This window comes from Marasmius oreades, chromosome 10 (genome assembly GCF_018924745.1).
Source record: "Marasmius oreades isolate 03SP1 chromosome 10, whole genome shotgun sequence".
NCBI classification, from domain to species: Eukaryota; Fungi; Basidiomycota; class Agaricomycetes; order Agaricales; family Marasmiaceae; genus Marasmius; species Marasmius oreades.
Window position 1 is genome coordinate 2615653 of NC_057332.1, and position 23091 is coordinate 2638743.

At 46.1% G+C, this 23091-nt stretch overlaps 8 protein-coding genes across 8 annotated transcripts; 5 read left to right on the plus strand and 3 right to left on the minus strand.

The window, feature by feature from the left end:
* Positions 1–1100, plus strand: E1B28_002855 (uncharacterized protein). Its single transcript, XM_043159803.1, has 5 exons — positions 1–414; positions 483–547; positions 608–736; positions 795–849; positions 922–1100. The coding sequence occupies exons 1-5, from the start codon at positions 79–81 to the stop codon at positions 997–999; spliced, it is 663 nt and encodes a 220-aa protein (XP_043003409.1). The 5' UTR covers positions 1–78; the 3' UTR covers positions 1000–1100.
* Positions 1101–2697: 1597 nt separating this feature from the next.
* On the plus strand, positions 2698–3205 carry E1B28_002856 (uncharacterized protein; the record flags this gene model as incomplete). The annotated part of the gene is made up of 3 exons (XM_043159804.1): positions 2698–2751; positions 2848–3026; positions 3082–3205. 3 exons carry the CDS (start codon positions 2698–2700, stop codon positions 3203–3205), a joined length of 357 nt encoding a protein of 118 aa, XP_043003410.1.
* Positions 3206–3993: 788 nt separating this feature from the next.
* E1B28_002857 (uncharacterized protein) lies at positions 3994–5497 on the minus strand (the record flags this gene model as incomplete). The annotated part of the gene is made up of 9 exons (XM_043159805.1): positions 3994–4104; positions 4171–4208; positions 4276–4343; positions 4419–4548; positions 4624–4682; positions 4748–4824; positions 4886–4939; positions 5001–5163; positions 5229–5497. The coding sequence occupies 9 exons, from the start codon at positions 5495–5497 to the stop codon at positions 3994–3996; spliced, it is 969 nt and encodes a 322-aa protein (XP_043003411.1).
* Positions 5498–6472: 975 nt separating this feature from the next.
* E1B28_002858 (uncharacterized protein) lies at positions 6473–6823 on the plus strand (the record flags this gene model as incomplete). The annotated part of the gene is made up of 3 exons (XM_043159806.1): positions 6473–6497; positions 6554–6658; positions 6720–6823. The coding sequence occupies 3 exons, from the start codon at positions 6473–6475 to the stop codon at positions 6821–6823; spliced, it is 234 nt and encodes a 77-aa protein (XP_043003412.1).
* Positions 6824–9874: 3051 nt separating this feature from the next.
* On the plus strand, positions 9875–10341 carry E1B28_002859 (uncharacterized protein; the record flags this gene model as incomplete). Its single annotated transcript, XM_043159807.1, has 2 exons — positions 9875–9941; positions 10015–10341. The coding sequence occupies 2 exons, from the start codon at positions 9875–9877 to the stop codon at positions 10149–10151; spliced, it is 204 nt and encodes a 67-aa protein (XP_043003413.1). The 3' UTR covers positions 10152–10341.
* Positions 10342–10994: 653 nt separating this feature from the next.
* E1B28_002860 (uncharacterized protein) lies at positions 10995–11640 on the plus strand (the record flags this gene model as incomplete). The annotated part of the gene is made up of 4 exons (XM_043159808.1): positions 10995–11022; positions 11089–11260; positions 11322–11392; positions 11462–11640. The coding sequence occupies 4 exons, from the start codon at positions 10995–10997 to the stop codon at positions 11638–11640; spliced, it is 450 nt and encodes a 149-aa protein (XP_043003414.1).
* Positions 11641–12199: 559 nt separating this feature from the next.
* E1B28_002861 (uncharacterized protein) lies at positions 12200–14663 on the minus strand (the record flags this gene model as incomplete). Its single annotated transcript, XM_043159809.1, has 12 exons — positions 14601–14663; positions 14013–14524; positions 13429–13963; positions 13342–13375; positions 13203–13280; positions 13094–13147; positions 12960–13033; positions 12853–12911; positions 12649–12790; positions 12527–12594; positions 12424–12461; positions 12200–12349 (listed from the first exon to the last, which is right to left on the minus strand). The coding sequence occupies exons 3-12, from the start codon at positions 13716–13718 to the stop codon at positions 12200–12202; spliced, it is 987 nt and encodes a 328-aa protein (XP_043003415.1). The 5' UTR covers positions 13719–13963; positions 14013–14524; positions 14601–14663.
* A 215-nt stretch (positions 14664–14878) lies between these two features.
* E1B28_002862 (uncharacterized protein) lies at positions 14879–15760 on the minus strand. The gene is made up of 3 exons (XM_043159810.1): positions 15667–15760; positions 15580–15610; positions 14879–15511 (listed from the first exon to the last, which is right to left on the minus strand). The coding sequence occupies exon 3, from the start codon at positions 15501–15503 to the stop codon at positions 14967–14969; it is 537 nt and encodes a 178-aa protein (XP_043003416.1). The 5' UTR covers positions 15504–15511; positions 15580–15610; positions 15667–15760; the 3' UTR covers positions 14879–14966.
* Between the last annotated feature and the right edge of the window lie 7331 nt (positions 15761–23091).

The window sequence follows — 23091 nt, forward strand, 5'->3', positions numbered from 1 at the left end:
CTCGCACCCACGCTGCTCCACCATAAATACACCCGCTTTGCGATCTCTCAACCCCATCAACGTCTCTTCATTTCCATTATGTCTCAAGTCACCTTATACTCTAATCCCACCCCCAACGGTGTACCCGTTTCCATCTTTCTAGAGGAGCTCGGGGTCCCCTATGAAGCCATCAGAATGTCTATTTCAGACAACGACATTGGGAAAGTTGACAAACAGGTGAAATCGCCTTGGTTCTTGGAAATCAACCCCAACGGCCGTATTCCTGCCATTACCCACAACGGATTCAACGTCTTCGAGACAAGTGCCATCCTTCTTTATCTTCAGGCCGAGTTCGATAAGGAGAACAAGTTCGGATTTAGTCCTACCAAGGACCCGAAGGAGTACAGTCAGGTGTTACAATGGTTGTTTTTTGCAGTACGTCTTTCTTTTCTGTTGATTCTCATCAAGCGATTAAGTTGCTACTATTGATTAATGATTATTAGCACGGAGGTGTAGGCCCTATGCAAGGTCAAGCTAATCACTTCAATTTGTATGCACCGGAGAAGATGTACGAAGTTGTTGTACCGGGCTGACCTTCCATTGATGGCTGACCTTCGATTCTCTGTAGCCCATACGCTCAGAACCGTTACCTCAATGAAACCAAGAGGCTTTATTCCGTACTCGAGTCTCGTTTATCGAAACACAAGTATCTGGTCGGTGAAAAGTATACGATCGCTGATATCAAGACCCACGGATGGTGAGATCACTGCCCTCAAATTACTAGCTGGTGTTGCTAACGGACCTTTACATTGCAGGATACGTCGCGCCTCAGTTCTCGGAATTGACGTGAGCGAGTGGCCTGGTCTGAAGGTATGCATACCTTATTGCGCCTTGAATACATACACATTTCGATCTCGTCACTAAACCTATTTTCTCCAACAGGATTGGTTGGATCGGATTGAAAGTCGCCCTGCGGTTAAGAAAGGCGTAACGGTGCCCGCCGCTGAACCGGCCCAGTGAAAGAATAGAGCTGTACGAGTAGTGACTAGTGAGAGTTCAATGTAAATTTGATCGTGGCGCGTCGGGAGAATTCAGCTGAAATGCTTTGAGCGATACCTGCAGTTTTGTCGCGTAAGAAGGTGGCAGCAGTCTGGCATCCCGCAAGGGCAGCGCAGGAGTTATCCGCCCTCCTAAAAGAGGTCACCTGACCGTGTACAGTAAAACCTTCTTTCGTTAAACCACGTGAAAAACTGATCTTCGTTATGCATTTCACCAAGTGTTTGGGTGAATATTTGAATACTTACACGTATCGGTGAGGGCTCTTTCTCGTTTCCTACTTTTCTACTCTTATTTACGAGGCCATGAGTAATCATGCCTCTTCTGTCCGCGTTTTTCCCGTTCAAAGTTATACCATCGCTCACGGTCCTTATTCCCCAGGATATCACGAAAAATGGAAAAAACCTCAAAGCGTAGAAACAGTTGAAGGAAGAAGGCCTGCAGGTCACGTCGTGTCTGCTTAGATGATAAGGCCAGATTCGTGGCTGGTGGGTAGTGTTCCTTTGCGATGCAACAATCCGACCTCTTTCCACTGTTTTACTCATCTCTGCCCTTCCCGCTTGTCTGGTGTTTCTGTCGTTGCAGCGTCACTAATGGTTTTTTCACTTTTTTTTTTTCGTACTAGATCTACGCGATACATCCATGGGCCTGGAGATTTGTCCCCCTAGGCTATCCCTTATCATCAAGATGAAGCTCAATGTACACCACTGACTTATTCAGAGGGGGAATACTGTCGAAGGAAAGTCGCGCGAGAAGGCGAGGTGGAACTCTTTTTCGGAGCTGTTGTTGAGGAGGACGAGAATGCGATAGTCTCGTGCGTTACGCGTGGCATGTATACCAATCCTTGGCAACTCCTACGTCTAGATACTGACCTCTTCTTTCTCTCTAGGTGGCAATGCGAATACATCTGGGGTTGAACTTTACCTGTGAGCTTCCGAGCGGCCTGAAGGATAGTAACTGCACGAGATTCAAGGAATATGAAGGTCGAGTTCATGGTCGTATTTTCCTCCAGTTGCTGGAAACCGTAGGCTGGAAAAGTGGGGTTGGCGTTTACCGGTACGTTGATGTTATCTCTCCTCCCTACAGTAGCTCCTCCGCTTGTTCTATAGCTCATTCTTCTTGCACTTGTATGTTGGTACTCAGAAACCTCAAGGAATAGAAAGTAAAGCTTGAAGGTTACACCTTCCTTGATGTCTGCCACGGAACGTAACACCTCGAACTGCTCAGTGTCTGTTGGAGAAAGATGGCGTGTTCATGTCGGTTGGAACGATGAGCTGGATACATTAGTGAGTGGTGATGTTCCTTTTCCTTTTTTTTGCGATGCTACGATTCGCTCTCCTGCCCGCTATCCTACTCATACTCCCCCGTTTTCTGCGCTTTTACGTTCTCCGTCGTACAACCGCTCACTCCTTTCATCAGGTTGCAGCTATCGTCGGATTTTGGTCCGTCATAGTGCAGGAAAAAACTTTATGCACTTGGAACGTACTAAGAAGATGGAAGCAGAAATGACGGCCTTCAATACCAGAAAATCATTACACGAGCCGAAGAGCAACTCTTGAATGGAAAAAGCTTTGATGCGGCGTCTGCTAGTCGCTGGAAGGACCATGGTGCTCGTTACGATCTTTTCCAGCTCTCAATGCATTTGCACCCAACGTTTTGGGGATGACGGAACACTCGGGGACATATACGGTGGCTGCTCTCTCTCGTTTTCGTGCTGTTAGTTTCACGGTCACGGTTAATAAACGTGCCCGCTGTCCTTTTTACTGCTCCAATGTTGCACTATCGCTAACGGTCCATTCTATTTTACTTTAGGATATCATGACTGAACCTATTCATGAGGGAAAACTTAACCCTTCCGGACGTTCAAGTACGGCCATGCCAGGAGGGAACGGAAGAAGAACGAGACACCTCATCAACCTACCCAACGACATTGACAGGGTCATGTCTCATGCATTTCAGTTGGCATCGCGCAAGCTGAGTAGGAACCCAGAGTGAGTCGTTGAGGCTTTTTCTCTCGACTTTCCGATCACTTACTGATGTTCATAGTAGCCCGCCGTCGGACCTTAGATCTTACATCCGAGCCTTATTTGATCTCCTCCATTCGCTGGCGGCGCTATCACCCTTCGTCGCCGAGTGTTTGGATCCCGGGCTTGCCGGTTTCGCCAGTTGACAGTGGTCGAGGACAGAGTGGTCGAGGTTGGCACTGGGCACATGTACGCCGATCCACGTTATACGTCTGGATATTTCATGAAGGTCCGAAAATACACAAGTGGAAATTCGAACCGTTCGTTATTCAAAGGAGTAAGTGGGAGGTGTCGTTTCCGGAAGGATTCCCTAACTGTTGGTCTGTTTCAGAACTGCCCAGGTTTCCAATCGCCTTCACTCTACCTCCTTTGACCCTTGGAAGAAAAAAAAGGCAATACGGGATGGAAAAGGAAAAGGTTGGTGAGGTTTCATCATGCATGGAAGGGAGGATGCAATCAGCTCAATCGTGTTGGGTAGATTCATTCTGGAATTGTCGCTTTGCTCATAAATAACCCACCCGAGTAGGAAGGGTCAAAGAACCTGAACCTTGAGGGTAGAAGATGAAGAACGGAAAGCGGAAATAAGGTTATTGGGTTATAAATGAACCGTACCGCTGTACGAGCCTCTGGCCCGCATATTATGGGGAAGACGTAATATATAATATGTATGGTTCTCCGCGTGCACTGGAAGAATGAAGGCTTGTAATTGGCTAAAACTGTGCCGGTTGGATTTATTTGGAGCGGCGGACAGCCTGCCTTGGGAACTGTCAAGGGTGACTTGAGGGTCATCCCGGCGAAAATTTATTGAAACTACTCGAGTTGTCCGTACAATATCTCACTTTCCGTCAACGGATTTTCCGCCTCGCACGTCGCAAAAATAGAATAATTTTTCTGATGCTTTATTAGACTGAACCAACTGTACAGATGCCTCATCTCATCCTTCGTGTTTGTGCAAATCAGTGGGAACCGTAGTCGGTGCTGCTCTGAATATGCCTAGTCTCCCCAAGAATCCACGAACTAGATCTCTCCACACCAGCCAAACGTCCTGAAAAAACGAACGTAATCGTAGTCAAAATGACTGCAAGTATCTTAGTAGAAAGTAGATATATACCTTTTGCGACCCGAACACGATTGTTACCACCAAAGGCACTAAGGGAAAAAATGGGGAGACAGAAGTTAAGGAAGGAGAATATTCGTTGAACGCGGAAACACTGACCACCAGCCTGAGCGATAACGTGGTAAATGGGGGGTGTGTTCTCCTGGATGGCGAATATTATAGTGATCCTGTTGAAGCGGGTCGAGTGTCAGTGATCATGAGTTTTGGTTTCTCCCCGCGGGAATTGCTGGAATGGGACGTACACCACGGAAACGAGACTGCCGATCCAGATGAGTGCGAATCGAATGAAGAGGATGGTATATTCTCTGAGACAGGGTAAAGCATGAGGCGCGGACTGGTTGTTGATCATCACAAGGCGGACTACTACCATACCTACATGAGAAGGTTGTCCAAGTTGACACCCGTTGTGAGAAGATGTAGAACTTGCAGGTGTCTTTTAGTACTCACCAACTACACTCATTATTGCCTGTGACAGGATCCCGGAAACGATACAGTTAAATGTTCGGCTGTAGTTTAGAAATTAGTAAACCGTAAAGCCTAAGAAAACAAAAAACAAAAAGAGAGAACTCACATAACACGATCATCGAAAACGCAATACAGATTCTGAGCATGATCGAATATGACTTTACTGGGATTGAGAAGACCGAACTAAGAGCCGTGAGTCACCTAAATGACTTTTGTGAAACAGTGAAACGAGATGTTGACACACTGTTATATAAGTGATCACCAGGAGACACCAAGAGCCGTAGGGAAAGATGAGGAGCTGTTTATACGAGTCAGAAGTTGATGCCAACACCTCGGAAACAGACACATTATTTGCGTACCAAAGGCGAGCCAGCTCGTTTTTCCAATGTCTCGCGGTTCTGTGAACGCGTTGAAGATCGGATTTGCGAATAAAGCTCGGAGAACCAATCGTTAGTCCGCGTATCAATGGTGGTCGTCAGGCATTTTACCTTGATGAAAAGGGACAGAAGCATCGCGAAGCTTCTATCAACCGGGTCGTTAATGACATGCACAATCACGTCTCCCGTAGAGTACGGAAGTAAACTTACAACGGCTCGATTGAATACATCAAGACAGCTTGTGCCAGGCATATAAGATGGTTCGGTGCTTGTTGTTTATTTGTTGGTCGTTGACCGGAAATGTACAGTAGACAGGTCGAGAGGGAGAAGATGGCTAATGAAATCATAAAGCCATACCAAACCCTTCCACGCACGAGGTGACCAAACGAGGTGGTGAGCTGGATGACAATGATACCAGCCAATGAAGTGAGTTGGAGTGGTACCCAGAGGGTGCCGATGGAAAGGTGGTTAGTTTCCATTAGGGTGTCTGGTGCCAGTGCCGCCGCCTTTTGGAGCTCGGAGTTCGGTATAACAGCGACCGTACTAGCAAGCCGCCGGGGCCTTTCAATGCGTGAAGAAAAAGTAGAAAGCTTGCTCAGCAGGCAGTCGAGGGAACAGAAAGGGAGGATGCTCGAGTGCGGACAAACCAAGCTTGCCGCTGTCACTGTTAGTGAGGCCAAGTGTCTAAATACGGTTGCCGCTGCTTCAAAGTTCATGCTATATCAGTGATTACTCTTGTTGAAATCTGATAGCCAGATGATTGTGTGAATACCATAATCAACCTAGCGTAGCTGAGGGTTGTAACTCATGGCCATGGGTTGACTTTAGATGGACTTGGTCTGGTTCATAAGCCTTGAAGCTTGATCGCCCACCGCGGTGGTGACCACGGTTGAGTGTACTTGGTAGATGTATTACACGGAACTCGGCGGCGGCCTTTGCAGCACTATTATCTATCTATCAGAACGGCCTTCCTGAAATATCCTGAGGTTCTCCACTTACTCGTTTCACTTGCCTGGTAGACAGATAGCATCAGCCAAACGCCAGTGGTTTCCTTGTGTTGGAACTGCCACTGGACCGCAAAAGGAAGTGGCTTCAGATCTCAAAGATACATGTCGCTGAGAGGCCTAGGTGGGAGTCGGCGAAAGACATAGGTAGTAACTTTCCCATGGTGCCCGTGATTCGGATGTTGAAACGTTGACCACCGTTATCTCACGCCTCGTTGGCTTCCCGAACGGCGACATCGACGCTACTTACAAGAGATCTAAGGTTCGTCAAGACTTTACTATCTTGTGAACCTTATATAATCCCTTATTTCACGGCAGATGGTCTTTTTTTTTTTCTCCACTCGCTGGCAGTGTCATTGCCTATAAGTCTCTGAAGACCCGGATTCTAGACGTGAATTATCGCTTTTTGCCTGTCAAATTGGTTTACGGGGATGATAGACGACGAACAGAATGGAGCAAACTCAAACATTCGGCCGTGTGTATCCTTTTCTCTCCTTCTGATACGTTCTGTTGCTGATTTTTTCTTTTTAGCATCAACGGAACACGGAGGGCCAAAATGGTCGTTTGTTAGGAGGTTGTGCTCGCCGTTGGAAGTAAAGAAGGTGGATAATAGAGTTGGTGTTGGCATTAAAGCCTGTATGTTTCTTCTTTCTTTCGCTTCTCGTTCTACTTTGCTCATCCTATCTCTCTTTCGCAGTACCTGAGACTCATAGAAGGCAACAAAAAAAAAAAAGACCGAGACCTACCGTTACTGCCTGGGGTATACTTACTACGCTCAAGGCCGTCTCGCGCTCGTCGTGAAGGGGTCGAGGGTGAGGAACAGACGGTAACAGGGACTGGTCTTGGTATGTTTATTAACTTTTCTTACTTCCTTTTACTCCCTCAACCATTCTATCCTTAAGCATTGGACCGAACAAGACTAGACGTACATACATTGATATTCAGTCTGCAACAAAAGCACCGTTACCTTGCGACATTCCATACACGAAGGAATATCAATGTTCAGATCTTACAGTTCTTCATTACCTTGGCGACGATCGAAAACGGTAACTTGATACCATCCCTCAAGGCCTCACTCCCGGCCGTCTCGATGTCGTCTCTCCTGGTGAAGGAGATCGAGTACCCAACAATCACAGCACTCGTCCCTCATCTGCGCCTAGTGATTCAAGAGATCCGGCTTGTATGTCATATCTTATGGGTTGGTGGCGAATGGTAGACTAGTGTCGGTTTTGGACGTCGTTCGTGGGGTCCAGAATTTGTTGCGCCGCGGTTAGAGGGGCTCAGACACGAAGTACAAGGAAGAACCGCGTGGATAGGCTACTGTCACACACCACTCCTTTCTGCCGTTCTGACATATGACCTGTTTATCCCCTCTTCGGTAAGTGCTTCAACTGCTCCTTTCAAAGGACTTGTTTATTTACATATAGCTCGTGGAAGCACCGCCAAAGTTGATACGGTGCAGTCTCTGATAGTTTTATCCGAGGTAAAGAACGACTGCTGAGCTTGCTCAAAAGGAGGAGAACGGTGCGTTTATTGAATCTGTTACAGTTGTCGATGTCGATGATCGCTCATTCCGTTCCTTTGTTAGGGCAGCGCCTGCGGGCAACACAGAAGAAGACCACGAGATTCGATGGTATGAAGATATACTTCAGGATGAACGATTGGCTCGAGGATCGACCCATGTCGTTGTGGACGGTGGTAGTGACACTTCTGAGTATCCACCACCACTGGCAATCGCAACACCAACTGGGAGACGTGGTAGGCGAGCGCGCTGGAGCTGCTTGACCTAAACGAGGAGCCTCTGGAGGATGCGGTCTGTACGAGTCTTCCGTGACCTCAGAGAGGGTTATAAAGCCATGATGTCAATGATGCGGCGAACCGTTATGATATCAACAAATCAACACCACACCACACCCTTTTTCGGCTACCCTTCTCGTCGTACGCACCATTTTATCTAGAATGGAGTGCTGCTGTGGCCATATCGCTCGAATTAGGCGACGCCATTAACACCAGCGATGATCCTCTACATCAGACCGGATACTATCCTTTCGCTCTAAAGCATTGCAAATCCGATCTTTGACCTCTTCCTGCGCGATCTCCTGGAAATGCAAGAGGTGCTTTTCTTTCGACCGTCGTGGGGGGTGCTTTGAAATCTATGACCCTACATGGCTATGTCGGTATCAACCAAGTGCTCCACCACCCTCTCCCCCTCTCCCCCTATCCCGAGTGGTTTGCACCCACTGTTAGTCGCTCGCAATTGTCTATCTCTCTTTACCGAGATCGACAAAACTGTCGTCGATCGCCGAATCACCGTGGCTGTCCGAGGTGGAGATGGAAGAAGAAAGCGATACCGCCAATTCAGCAGTATATTGTTTCTTCGAGGCACCTCAGCAGCTCAATCAGGATTGCAAGCAGGGCGGTGGAATATAGCATCACGAACATACACCATTGACACGGACGCTAGGGTTCGTAATTTTTCTTTTCACTCAATTTTTCTAATTTTAAACATCATCTACAGCTCTACTAGCCCTTAAGGTCCTTTCGGTGGGCATTCATCTGCTTTCCTTCCTCCTCTGCTCCCTGGCAGTGTCAGCACCTGCGGCCTTTTAAAGATAAGCAGGTTTCTGCGCCACCTATGCACCTGCGTACGGCCTTGGGATTGTGAAGGAGAAACACCGGTGTCGTCGATGCTGCGTCGGAAAGAGGTTGTCGGATTCCTTCTCGCTGCCGAGAAACAGGGATGGTGAATTGGAATTGGAGTTTTCCTTTAGGACGGTATGTCTACTTTTTCTTCCCCGTGTTTCATCATAATTCAGTCTTTTGCAGGTGTCTCGCATCGGTGTTCCTGAGAGACCCTACCGTGTTTGCGGCCCAAGCAACCTTTCAATTTTCTCTCGCGTCTAAGTTAAGCATTTCCATGCCAACGATGGGAGGAAGAGGGACTGTCCATGCCAAGTAGGAAGTCGTGTCTCTTGGAACAATAAGCCCATAATTGTGCTTCGTGAGTGTTCCCTTTTTTTGTCCAAGTTATGACCCTCTCTCTCCCTGTTGATATTCTGCCCATTTTTACCCGTTCCGCCGTTCCGGCTTCTGTCTCTTCCCTCTTTGCACCTTTTCTAGCGGTTCTTAATCCATTCCAGGATAAACGGTGTTCCTGTTCATGAAAGCTGAAGTTCTACGCGACGTGCATCCATCTCAGTAAATTGGAGAAAATGAGGGACGAGATGAGGCCAGGAAGTCGTCGTGCGGGAGGCGAACAGCCAGGATGAACTTTTTCAGATGGAATGAAGCCACAATGATAGGTGCGAACAGCATGATACCGCTAGTCTTCGATTTTTGATTCTGAGGGTCCGAACAGGAAGGGACGTTATCGCTTGGATCCGAAGATAAGAACGAGGGTTACTTCCAGGTGTTCTTCTTTGTTCGAAGGAGTATGTGACAGTAATGCTGTCGAAGTAAGGTTCTAACTGTTATTCTATTCCACAGATTCCGATGGAACGAGGCAGCGCTCTGGCTGTCGCTATGCTAGAGGCAAAGGGCCACAACCAACGTCATGTGATTACTTGAGGGCAGGCCTATGGCCGCTAGCATTGCTTCACTCTCCGTTAAACGCGTCAGATGGATTTCCATCGCTCTGCACTCTGGAGTTGTCGCCCACAGCAGATCCCTTTTCACCTAGGGCACCTAGGGCATCCGTCTGCCGGTTTAACCGAATATCATTTGATAGCGTAGAAACCAACACTAGACTACGATCTGTAAGTAGTATATATTGTATTTGTTCGAGTGACTGAAAATAGGTCTAGCTCGAGATCTCCATCTGCCATTGATTTGAGCTAGATTATCGTTATTCTTATGGCGAGGGCGATGAGGAAAAGGGAGCAACAGTTGAGACATGAATGGTATTGCGGTAATGTGGGAGGTGAGATCCAGCGGTAGTTGAAAAGCGGAACCACATCCTCTGCAGTCAAAGCAGTACTGATCTATCACTGAAGTTGTGACCTGGCGGGATCCGGACAAGGCTGCATCAAACTTTAAACACACGGTCACGTACACCGGTTCCTTTGTAGGGCATGGGTTACACGGGTTGCTCGGCGGGAGAACACTGATTTTCGTCGCAAACGAGACGTAAACTCGATTCAATGCTGAGAGCGAGCTGGTTTTGCGTATATATAGTACTGAGAGGTGGGCATCATAATTTCAAAGATGAATTCCACAGGACTTCCCCCCGTGCCCCTGGATGACCGAGACTCGCTCTATGGCTATCGCCCAACGTTGTTTGTCATCGTTCTCTATATTGCCCTTTTTTCTACTACTCTCGGTATGTCTCTGCGGAAGCTATATTTTCGAGCCGTCCTCAGATCCTGTAGGACTGCACCTGATGCAAACAATCTCATCTCGGTACTGGTTCCTGGCGTGGACTATCGTGCTCGGTGCATCTCTGGAGGTTTTGGGCTGGAGCGGCAGGCTATGGTCGTTTCAAGACCTTTTTAACAAAGATCCTTTCACAATGCAGTGAGTTGATTATGATTCTCTCCAGTCCTCAAAAAAGGGAGCAATCTCGTGTAGGTTAGTCTGCCTTATCCTTGCGCCAACCCCACTTCTTGCGGCGAATTTCGTCATCTTGGGGCGGGTTGTCAACCTGTTGGGTCAAGACTTTTACGACCTCAGCTTTGTACGATTTGAATTCATTACTTATCATGGTATTGAAACTGAGCGACTGCCGAATTAGATACCTATATTTTCTTGAGTTGTGTGAGTCGACAGCTCTGAACATGACAGGTTTAACAACTGACTCCGACGAGCCGTTATAGGATATCTTGTCCCTCGCCTTACAAGGGGTCGGGGGAGGGATGGTTGCCACAGCGACAGACCCTGACAGTTCCCAATTTGATCTGGTGAGTTTGGCAGACCACACCTCACATCAAACCGAACATCCACCAACTAAATAATTTCTTCGCAGGGCACTAATCTAATGATCGCCGGTATTGTAGTGCAAGTTAGTGAGTGATTTCAAGGTCGTCAACGAGGCGTTACTCGTTCACTAACCTGCCATAATCTTCGTTCAGCTACAATGACCGTCTTTATTGTTCTTATCAGCGAATACGCTTTCCGTTATGTCAACAACATGCCTCTCAGGAGGACGACAAAAGATCCAGCATCCCATCATTCTCCATTAGATACGCGTCGTCAAATTTTGTTGTTCGCTCTGGTTATCACGACGCTTCTGCTGTTCATTCGGTACGAGAGCCTCATCTGTAACCTTTTTGTAAGTCACGCTCACTTTTGTTATAATTTCTAGTGCTATCTATCGTCTCGTCGAGCTCGGCGGTGGGTGGAGTGGCAAGGTTGCCCAAACAGAGTGGTTCTTCAGTCAGTCTTCCCTTCAATAATGTCACCGTGACGTTCAAGCTTTGGCAATATTACTGATATCTTTCCTAGATGTCTTTGAAGCTGGATTGGTCACCCTCGCGTTCTTCATATGGAATGTCGCACATCCTTCTCTTTTGCTTGAAGAGCACACTCCTGAAAATTACAATTTGAACGTTGGACTGAAGCAAGGGAACAGTGTCGGGAAGTATCGTGCCTTGACGGACTGGCAAACAGACTATTCTCAATAATGATTTGGCCCGTAAATGTAATGTATCGAACCGCTGCGCGGGCCCGTGGCTTGAAGATTGTATCGATTCAAGTTTGGACGATAATAATAGTGGGGTAGTAATGTAGAGCGTAGGCGGCACGACTCAAAACTGAAGTTCCTCCACCTTGTTGTCCTCTCCATGTCCTCTCCATGTAGACGGTACTGCCATACTGGTGCCTGATGGTGAGCGGCTTTCTGCTGGTGCGAACGACTCATTATCGATTATCAGCTCCAGCTCCGACGACGAGCCCCCGTTATCAACGTTGAGCTCAGGTACACATCGTCCTGACCATTCCAACCGTCTTGCACCGCCGGAAGTCTATTACGCAACTATTACGGGGGCTATTACGATGCGCACATACTAAGTAGATTTGAGTCTTTCAATAATCCGAAAGCTTGTTATGTCAACCATAATTCCCCGGGCCGGACTTCTCAAATTAAACTGTGAGAACCGGTGCTTCCCAATGCCCATGTCGCAACGGTTGCGGCTTGGTGGCGCCCAGTCCGTTCCCTAAACATCCAAGTAGCTCATGGGCAATTCAATCATTTTCGCATTTGTGCAGGACTGGATTGCTACAGCGACACTTCGAAGTCATTGAGGTCTTGCCTGACGCGAGTCGGAACATCCCCATAGTCCTAACCCTTCCCAAACACCTACGACCTAAATCTCTCCATACCAACAAAACGTCCTAAAAAACGAATGTCGTCAACGTCGATGCGGATATCTCACCGAAGCCAAAAGGCGGCAAAAGCGAATGCGTACCTTTTGCGACCCAAAGATGATCATGGCTACCAAAGGCACTGAAAAGGGTGGGAGATAGAGTTAACGAAATTACTCGCCGCAGAACAAAAGTGAACATTCTGACCACCGGCTTGAGCGATAACATGATACATAATAGGTGAGTTATCCTCAATGGCGAATATTATGCTGATACTACCCATGACGGTCGTAAAGTTCCAGGAAACTTGAGAGATGAAGAGTACGTACATCACCGCGATGACGCCGAAGATCAATATCAGGGTAAAGCGGATGAAAAGTCCGAGATATTCTCCCAGGGACGGTAAAGCCCCGGTTTGAGGCTGCGATTGGCAGTTAATCTTGATCATCACAAGTCGGACAGCTATCATGGCTATTTTAAAGTTATAAAACCTTTTAAAGGCCACTTGATGCACAGTCGCGCTGAATTCTCACCAAGTACAATCATTGTTGCCAGCAAAAGTATGGCGCAAACGACGGAATTGAATATTCGTCTACAGTTAAGTGAGATGAAGAACCACGGTAAACCGAGGCTAACTTACGGAACAGATTGATCTAACGCGCAGTACGGGTTATGACCACTGAATACGACTTTGCTGGGATTTCTAAGGCCAAACTGGAAGGAATGATTCAGCGTAGGATCAAACGATACTTGACAGATGCGTTGTCGACGTACGACAAGAAAGGCGATAGTCAGGAGGCACCACGAGGCGTAGGGAAGGATGAGGAGCTTTAAGCGCGCCAGGAGTTGGTGTCAACCCTCATCAATCAATTAAATTACGCACCCATGGCGAGCTGGCTCGTTTATGCTTTTCTAATGTCTTGCCGTTCTGCGAATGTGCTGACGAGACCTTCCAATAAAGCTCCGGGAGAGAAAGAATATATTAGTCTACATTGCTCGGGTAACGGAGGTCAAGGATTTACCTCGAGCAAGAGCGACAGAAGCATATGGATAGCCCTGTTGAATGCGTCTTAGGATACAAACCAGAATCCTCCAGAGGTATGGCTTACAGCGGCTCGTCTGAATAAACCAAGGCAGCTTGCGTCAAGCAAAGAAAATAGTTGGGCGCTTGGTCAAGATCGCTTGTCGGTTGTTGACCGGAGATGTAGAGTAGACAGCTTGATAGGCAGAAGATGGCCAATGAAGTCATGAAGCCGTACCAAACTCTTCCTCTCACGAGGCGAGCGAACCAGGTGGTGAGTTGGATGAGAATGATCCCGGCTAGCGAAGTGAAGTGCATCGGTATCCAGAAGGTGACGGAAATACGGTAGGCTTCAGGAATGCTATTGCGAGATGCCATCCTTATGTTTGTCGCAGTAAGGCTGTCAGGTTTCCAATTCGATACGAAAAAAGAGAAATTTAGAAGGCTTGCCCAGCAAGCGATCAAGCGAAAGGAAGGGAGTGGAGGGGGAAAGGAAGGCGCTGGACTGACACCACTACCTCCATCGTTAAGAGGGGCTTAAGTACGGCTGGTAATAGTGAAATCCACGCCATGTCTGTGATAATCAAGATGAACCGTTGGGATTTCCCGTGCCAAAGGGTATTCTGGTCATATCATCGAAATTTGATCGTCAAAAAGCCCCAAATAACACACTTTACTTCGTACACTGGGCGCGTCGGAACTGGATGGTGTCGGAGGCGATCGCCCTCAGTAGTTGAGGCTACTGGATGTGGATACCGACCGCGAAAGCGCTACTGGGACTTCGAATATCTGTGTAGTCAAGCCAAACTAAACCTGTCCATCTGTCTGGCAGATGCGACTTTTTGAGTCGTGGGGAGCCTTGGATCGACAGATGGCTTGATGCCTCACAGGTTCGCGAAACGGAGCTGTACAACCGAAAATGAGCACAAATCACATTAATATAAGGCAATCTAGCCAAGGTGATAGACTTAGTAAGGCCGTTTATAGAGTTTAAAGTAAAGCAGGCTGAGTTTCATAGTTCCAATGCGGAGGACTCGGATAGGGGGAGAACGACGGGTGAAACCGGTTCAATTGACTTTTGAGCCATTGAGGTCGGATTAGAGATGACAATTTTTAGTATGTCGGAATGCGAGACCCGTGGTGGAAACCGTATATGTTGGACGGTTAAAAGATTATCGTTAAGCCTGGATACGAGTCCGAGAATGACGAGGAAAAGGGAAAGCTGAAATCGCGTGTCACCTAAGTGCAAATAAGACCGACCCGTGTGGCACGTAAAGTGACTCCCGTCCTCTCCTCTATCGTAGATGCTCATGAATGGATGGGAGGCAGGAAGGAAGCGAAAAAGGCCGCGTGTTACCCGGGACTTAGGTCCGTTTCCCACACGACTCACCGGCTTATAAGCTCCGAAATTAAAATCTCCTAGTACATCCGTGGTCATGAAGGTCGATCTTAGGAAACACCATTCAGACTGTCAACGTTACATACCGAGGTGGATTCCCGTTGCTGTAGTGCGGAGATGAATCGAAAAGAGCGACAAAGTGTTCACATGCGAGATGTCAGATTTTAATTGGTCTTTTTGACACGATTGATTACTGTAAGTTTCCAGCTTCTCATCCTCAAATTTATCTAAGGAAAGTCTCTGTATCCCCAGTACAACGTGATAGTATGGTTGCCTGCACGGATCGTGTCCGGATACGCCCTCAAGTTCCTCTGATGCCCCGGCTCTCCCACCGTCAAATTCGTCAGGTTTCTCGTTACACTAAAGGCGATGACCCACGCCTTGCAAGGAGTGAGTTGGTTATTGATCAACCCAGTGTTGACCTTGGTGCAATCTGCTCCGACTGCAGTGGCGAAAGCAGCAGCTCCACCGGCCCTCGAAGTTTCGCACTTCAACTCGAGCATATTTGTGAAGTGTTCGGCACCTCTCCTGGTAGTGAAGAGGATATCCGATCGCTGGTTATTACCCTGATAAACGGCATCCTCGCGACTAACGGTGACGGTGGAACCAGGCCCTTCAAAGGCTCGTTTGAACGCGATGGCGAGTTCGACTTGGACCCATCCTTCCCATCCACCGACAAAACCATACGCCTGCGAGATCTTGTCTCCGTTGGCATTCCCCCACTGAACGATCGTGTTCATGATTGGATTTCTGGTGTCTGCCATATTTAACGCTATCGAGGAGGAAGACCCGACGGTTAGACCCAACGACACCGAGGGAAAAGATTGTGGCCGTGCTTACCTGGGGGTCGATGAGGCTGTCTTTATCGTCTCTTTGGAAGTTACTTTGACTCTGCGAGCGGAATGCTGGAGATGTGAGTTGACGCACTTTGACAACCCCACCTTTTATGCTTCCAGTCGAACCTCAGAAATTAAAGTAAGGAAGTCCATGGGTTACGCCTGACCTGCCGGGCGTACTGCGGTTACCCTTCAAGCCTCAAGCTTTCACGAGTCTTCATATAAGGTGTCAGTCAATTGTCGATCCCGTCGGACCCCCTGATCTTTGCAGGCAGTCATCCGACTGGCTATAAGCTTGTACACGTCAGATCTTCACAGCCTAGAGTGATACTCGGACTTCTTCGTGCTGTAATCGCCTCTCGGATCGGACGAACGTTGAGGCAGGCTGACAGCTTGAACTGTGAAGCGCCCACTATTTCAGCCACAAAATATCGAAGTCAGTTCCAATACATAGTAGTACATACTCCAAGTGAATTAGCTCAATCAATATAGCGCCACGGGGGGGTTACATCCGTTCAAGACGCACATTCGGGGATTGATTCCAGCCTAGCCTCGAGGAAATGAACACACGAATGTCTTTGCCATGGAGCTAGGCCAGGACAAACCTCAGGGGTGTCGACGGAATCCCAGATCTACTTCGAAGTATGAATCTAGCATAGTATTCTAGTTCCTTTCTGAACAATTGGGCTGAGAGCTGCAATACAGACAAGCCACTCGAATTCAACCTCCGATTTTTACTGTATTCTGCCCAGGTCCATGATTGGGGAATTGTCGTGGAAGTGGCTACAAACTGTGTCCGCCACTGACCTGTCGGCTAGTACACCTGGTGACCGACATGTCCTGAGTAACATTGCCTGAGCTACACCATACCCTGAATAGTACAGAGTCACTCGTTCCTTTCACCCACTGCCATCGTATCATATCTGACTCGATTATCTATCGAACCTTACTAGTACTAATAAACTGCAGAAGTACTAGCCAGAAATCTATGGCGTGCGGGGCCAATGCGGGCCATTCCAAGTTGGATGTAATGCAGCCCGCAGCCCACAGAAACTGGTATTAAACACACTGGACCAGGACATGACAGTATGAACGGTACCAGCGTTAACCCCCCGGTTTTTCATACTACATAAAAAAACCAAATACCCACCCCTATGCCTAATATTCAGTGTTTCTAGTCTGACAGAACAGCTTGCACGAACCTAAAATGGTTCGCGTGGCCAAGCTTAAACTTCATTCTCATTCATCCATCTACGTACGTACATACTACTTTGGTTCTAGAGTAACTACTTTTTTAATTCGCCTTCGGTGGTTCCCAAACCAGAGTTCCAGGCCACCTGGAATCACCAACGAATACTATCACTCTCTCAGCGTCTCCACTTGTTTTGTGCAGATCGAGATCCAACTCTTTTGTCGTTGTGCTGTTGTGTCACCATCGATCTTACCTTCAGGACTGGCCACAAGCCTATCAGCCACGGAACGGTTTTTTCCCTCCAATGTGCCACTGGATTGATATGTTGCAGATAGATTGTAGTCAAAGAAAAAACAACAACAACGACCAATCTATTAACCACAAACCTTCCATCAATCTGTCTCAATTCGATCAAACCAGTGCCACAAGTAGCTTAAATGGTGCTATCAGGACCCGTATAAGAGCTATGTCAATGACCAAAATTTAACTTGATGAGTATGAATGAGTTGGCCTTTGATGAAAGGTAGGAGAACGGGATGGAAGATGGTGGTGGAGGGGAGAGAAGAAATGATGAGGGCATTCTCATGTCATTCTTGTGGAAGAGACCATGTACTTACAATCAATCTGTGAAATATACAGGAACCTAGATTATAACTCTATACAGACTGACTGAAGTAGTAAATGGCTTATAATCCTGTCACCAGCTGACAATGGCTGATAACCATTGGCTGATAACCATTGGCTGATAATTGATATTCAGCTGTGCTTACAAACAAGTAATAAATGGCAAACACAGGGGGTGAACCATCAACACCAGGCAAAGCCTTCATACACTTGACAACTTTTGCCACTACACCATCATGCCACTTATAAAAGTATTTCAACCTATTGCATCGCAAAGATTGGGGGCCTGGGTACAGGTTTATCCTAGCATGTGTGCAGGTTCTTGTCCTAGAATATGTGTCATTACCCTGTCAGCTGACATAGAGTATTATCTGGGATTATACAGGCTTGTATGAAGAGTGGTAAAATATAATTATGGCCAGTTTTTGTCTGGCATGCTGCATTGTAATCTGTGTGACATCTCATTGCATATCATACTTCTGGCTGGAGATTGTATGTTAAGAGCAGCTAATCATAATCATGTTCAGTTCTTGTCTAGTGTTGTAGTGTTGTAAGCTATCCAATGACTCACCACAAACTATATTTTCAGCTTGAGATTGCAGGTCCACTATACTGATATATGGGCTTACACAAAGAGCAGTCAATCATAATTATGGTCAGTTCTTGTCTAGCACTGTAATCCATGTGACGACTCATCATGTAGAATTGCTCATAGGCAAAGGTGCTAATCATGAGGTTGATGATGATATTCATGATGAACTATTATACATATACACAGTTATATTCATCAGTAAACAAACAGTGCCAGCTTGTCCAGCTTTTTTGGCTTTTTCCCCACCAAAAATATGGAAAAGCCAACAAGCCACAATCTATGTCCTTTTTGAGACAAGTCGGTATCGCGGATATACTCTACTAGTACCTAAATAAACGCATTTTTAACATTTTTATATATAATATAATCAAAATGGGAACATAATATGAGGATTAGGGCAAGCCCAAGCTGCTAGTCAAAGCACGGGTCTATTTGCGGGTTATCCGAAGTACAGAAAGTACGAAACACCCTATAGATGAGAGTCTTCGACGTTCCGAAACCTGTAGGAACTGATGAAGCAGCCTTTAAAAACCTTCGTTCATTTGGATAGGCCTCGTCTCACTCGCAATTACCTGTAGCAAACATGGGGACACTTGATTTTACTATCAATTTATTGATTTCTTCAATATTGGTTGAAAAGACAGAAACAACTCTTAGAAGTACATCTGGAAGTAACAATTGGACGGATGTAACTATCTAAAGTCCACTTCGGACTTAAGGAACGGAAACAATGCTGGTGGCTGTAACTTACAGCTGGAAATGAGAAAAGGGGTGGATGTCGACAATATCCGGTCAGATAGGATATTCTACCAGGAAAGAACCATAGAAACAATCCCTGGAATGTAGATCAAACAGTTTTGGACTATTCCCGATCGGATAGAACAAGAGAGAACAAGGGAGCACATGGGGACTCGCCTTGGAAACAAAAAGGGGTCAGGATGTATCCATGTGCAAATGTCAAAGATATCCGACTCGGAACAGGAATAAAGAAAATATGAGGAAAAGGAATAAGGAATACTATATTTAGTGATGTGCGGGCTCGGGCTTGGGCTCGGCTTAGGAGGGCTTGGGCCTAACAAAATCCAAGCCCGAGCCCAGGCTTACTAAGGAAAATTTGTATCAAGGCCGAAGCTTCATTATTTAGGTTATTTAGTACAACTACACATCTAGAATACTTTTAGAGAAGTGGTGGTACTTACTATTGGCAAGTGCGGCAGCAGCAACACATGTGGGAGGTTTTCCCTGGCAGGAAGTATTGATAATAAGGTTATGAGGAGTTGGATATTGTGTATTTGACTCGAAAAAATTGAGCTTTTTAGTCTGTACAAAGAATTATACAGTCTTTAGTGACTTGTCAGCTGCATAAAAGAAGTAAAAGAGTGGTTACTAAAAGCCCGGGCTCAGGCCCAAGGCTTGGGCTTTCCAAACCTCAAGCCCGAGCCTTGGGCCCTGCAAAGCCCTGGCTAGGGCTCGGCTCGGGCCGGCCTAGGGCCTGAGCCCGAGCCCGCACATCACTAACTATATTCTGGACAGTTTTATATCTAATTGACATGTACTATACCTGATTAAGGGTACTTTGGTATCTCTGAAAGGGATTTCTCTATATTTTCGACTTTTTACCATATCTTCGACATTTGATTATTATTAATTCGAAAAGGCATATATAAGGGAGGATGGTAGCAGCAGTATTTTCCTCAGTAACCTACGACAGAAGCCTAAGTGCTTTCACTAGGGGACTCTGGCTTATACTTTGCCCCACTTCTTCGAAGTTGGTGTTTGTATTTGGAAAAGATTAGATTTGAACTTTGAATTTGATTTGAATTTGTTGCCACTTTGGTACTTGGAAACTTTGAACTTGTAGAGTTGCTTTGACTCGAATTTGAATTGAATTTGATAGTTCTATTTGAACTTAGAAAGAATTGAACACCCCCTCGAAGTAGTGAACTTTGTAGAAAGCCTTTGTCATTTTGACTTGGAACACAGAATTTGAATTTGTTTTGAACCATATAAAGCCCCACCCTTGAAGTCCTATCTTAGAGTTCTCAGTGAACCTTGCTGAGAGCGTCCATTGATACCGACCTCCACAAATCAACTACGCTGATTGCTAGTGTTGGGTTTGGTTTTGCACACTTCGTGCTTGGAGTGTGTTTTGCTGCACCTAGTAGTAGTTTTTAGTGCCGTTATTGGTTCCAAGTGTGAATGCACAAATAGAAGTAAATAAAATCACATAAGATTTAGAAAGAGTGATTACAGCTTTTCTTACCTATATATAGTTAAAAATGTAAAGAAAAGTGTCTTGTGACTTGCCTGCCATTGAAAAAGCTGAAAAAAGCCTTGAAAAGGCAAAAAACATGATGTCATTTTACTGATGACTTATGGGGGATCTACAAGGAACCAGTGGTATGAGGTCCTGCCTAAACACTACAGTAAACCTTAGCCCATAGTTCTCAATAAAATGAACGTACTCTCTTTCCAGTTCTTTCTCTTCATCTGAAAGTGCTGAATAATTCTGTTCATGGCTGTCTGAAACGAACTGTTCAACCTTAGAACCACTGTACCCAACTAGTGGGGTTTTAAGGCTTATGTGGCAAGCTAAACAATATGGACAAACAACAAAGGGGGACTGCTGAGGTGGCGAGATTTATTTGAGAGTAAATACTGACTGGGAGATACTGAGAGGGTGCTTGAAAGTGCTTGAAGCACAGTGGAAAATACTGAGGGCACTGGAATACTTGAGGGAATACTTGGGAACACTTGACATGGAATGCAAGTACTGGAACCGATGGGTAGTCTGAACTTCTTGCATTGGTTGCTTGAGCTGCCAGTGGCATCTCGACAACCAGTACTCGTGTTGCCTTCAAGTGAATGCAGACCCTCAGTTTCTGCCATACATGTTCGACGGTGTTACTTTCATCCCATTTCATCACCAACGGCCTTTCATTGTGCCATCCGACAACAACAAAAGTCCAAGGTCAGAACAGTTTGCTTTCCTGGATGCAGGGGTTGCATTGGCAGGGGTTGCATTGACTAGTGGGTCATCTTAATCAGGATTCGGAATTTGGGACTTGTGTCGGAAACCCTAGGCAAGGGTGGTTTTGTATTTTTTGATTTTTGTATTTTTTGTTTGATATAGCGGTACTCTCTATTGTAAAGTGGAATTTTGTATTTCTTCTTGTACCAACAAATCGAAAGTCTGGTACTCCACAATTGGTACTCTGCTGCGTGACTTTTGTAAGGCGCTAAGGAGACGCATTCTCATAGCAGTACTCCTAGCTCAAAACCATACTCTGGGTGATTCTGCAGTAAATCAAATACCAGGTAATCTCCTTCTTCTAAACTTGTGGGTGATCATTGCTGTTGCTCCCACCTTCATGGCACAGCTAATGGTCTTCCATACCACAGTGACGCCTTACTGAGAACTCTCTCTGTTGTCCCAGAAATGCCTGAAGTAAAACCGATAAGGTTACTACTTCCCAACATCACACTAAAGTGTTCTCAATGTTGATTCAATTCCACTTCCACAAGCAACAGTGGTTCTTGGAGTATGAACACCATAAGTACTGAAGTACTGTAAGTGTCAGGTTCAGTTTTTGCATAAGCTATCACCGTACCCCTGGTTGACGTGGTACTCCGATCACCAACATGTCGGTGGATGAAATTAACTTCCGTGTTCTTGAACTAAGTTTTCGATGTTGACAGTGTTCAGTTCATAATCAAGCAGGAAAACTAAGCCCAGTCCTTGACTTCTGATACATGAACGATCCTGAACCGCTTGCTGTCACAGTGGACCATAGAATGGGAAATGCATCCTGTGTGACTTCTCCATTAACTGGAATAAAGTCCTAAGAGGACATCCATACTCCTCTCGTTCCAACTTCGGAAAGAGTCTAATAACTCAGTTGACCTATCTTAAATCAACTATGGAGTGACTGTTTGCGAAGGAACATGTGTGTGTCATGACGTTGCGACAATGACAAGAGATGATGGTCCATAGTGTCGAACTGGTGATTCTTCACCTGGGTAGCACCATTCTTGCTACTTGGATGACTTGAAAGGCGCTATCAGTAATTCCTTCAAGTGTAATGTAGTGGATAGTAAGGATAGTGTTGAAAGGATTAAATGAACAAAGGTGGACAACTGATTGTCTTCACGCTATCCTGAGCAACTTCTAGAATTTGACCTAATGTCAGGAGGGTGAACTGCCTATGCATATGCCGGGCCTTGAGCCCTGACGCTGAGGATGGCATACACCTACAACAAACCAACACCCAGATGCCTGGAATGCCTGGAATGCCCTAAAAAATTAATTTCCAGGTATTTCTTGAGGCTGGACATGCCTTGGAAAGTGAATGATTCGTGACACTGTCTGCTTTCTAGACTCTTCCAAATCCTTCTCATGCAACAGCATTGGAACCCAGTATGGGGGCTCTGAGTCTAGATTTACGTTTGGAGATTTCAATTTCATAACTTTGATTTTGAAATAACCCCACAACACGTTTAGCTTCCATGTCATCTGGCTCTAATGCTAGAGTATATGCTTCCGCTAATTCATTCCTATTGAAATTTTGATTTCCTGCCTTTTTAACATGTGAGATGTGGAACATCTGTTCGGCATCTTCTTCAATAATTATGGCCATCTCTCCCTGATCTGAAATCAGTCCCTCGAGGTTACTTGAAAATTTACAGCTTCCTCTGAAGAGTGGTTGGTTACCAGAGACTGCACCTTTTCATTACCCACAACTTCCAAAGTATTCTCAGGCTGGGGCAGACATTCTAGTTTCTTCATAAGTGGTTCTGATCTTTGTTGAACATCTGTTTGCCCTGTCCCCTTGGATAAGTTCCAATCATACTCATGTGACCAGAATTGGGACAGGTAATTCTCAACTCCTGGTAACCATCTAGATAATCAGTTACTTGAGATTCTGTTAGAACATCAAATGGTTGTCCCAGAATTATCTGGTATGGTGCATTATCAATTACATGGATTGGGAAATATACAGTGAGATCGCTAAAAAGGAAGGGCACATTTCTGGCCAATCTCCTTGTCTTTTTCAACCGTCCATCCGCTCCTTGCATATGAATGATCGTGTTGGGGTCCCAGTTGATTC

Coding starts and splice junctions, on each gene's coding strand:
- E1B28_002855 (XM_043159803.1), top strand. CDS start 79: ATGTCTCAAGTCACCTTATACTCTAATCCCACCCCCAACGGTGTACCC. Junction 737..794: donor GATATCAAGACCCACGGATG/GTGAGATCACTG, acceptor TTTACATTGCAG/GATACGTCGCGCCTCAGTTC. Junction 850..921: donor GCGAGTGGCCTGGTCTGAAG/GTATGCATACCT, acceptor TTTCTCCAACAG/GATTGGTTGGATCGGATTGA.
- E1B28_002862 (XM_043159810.1), bottom strand. CDS start 15,503: ATGGCAGACACCAGAAATCCAATCATGAACACGATCGTTCAGTGGGGG.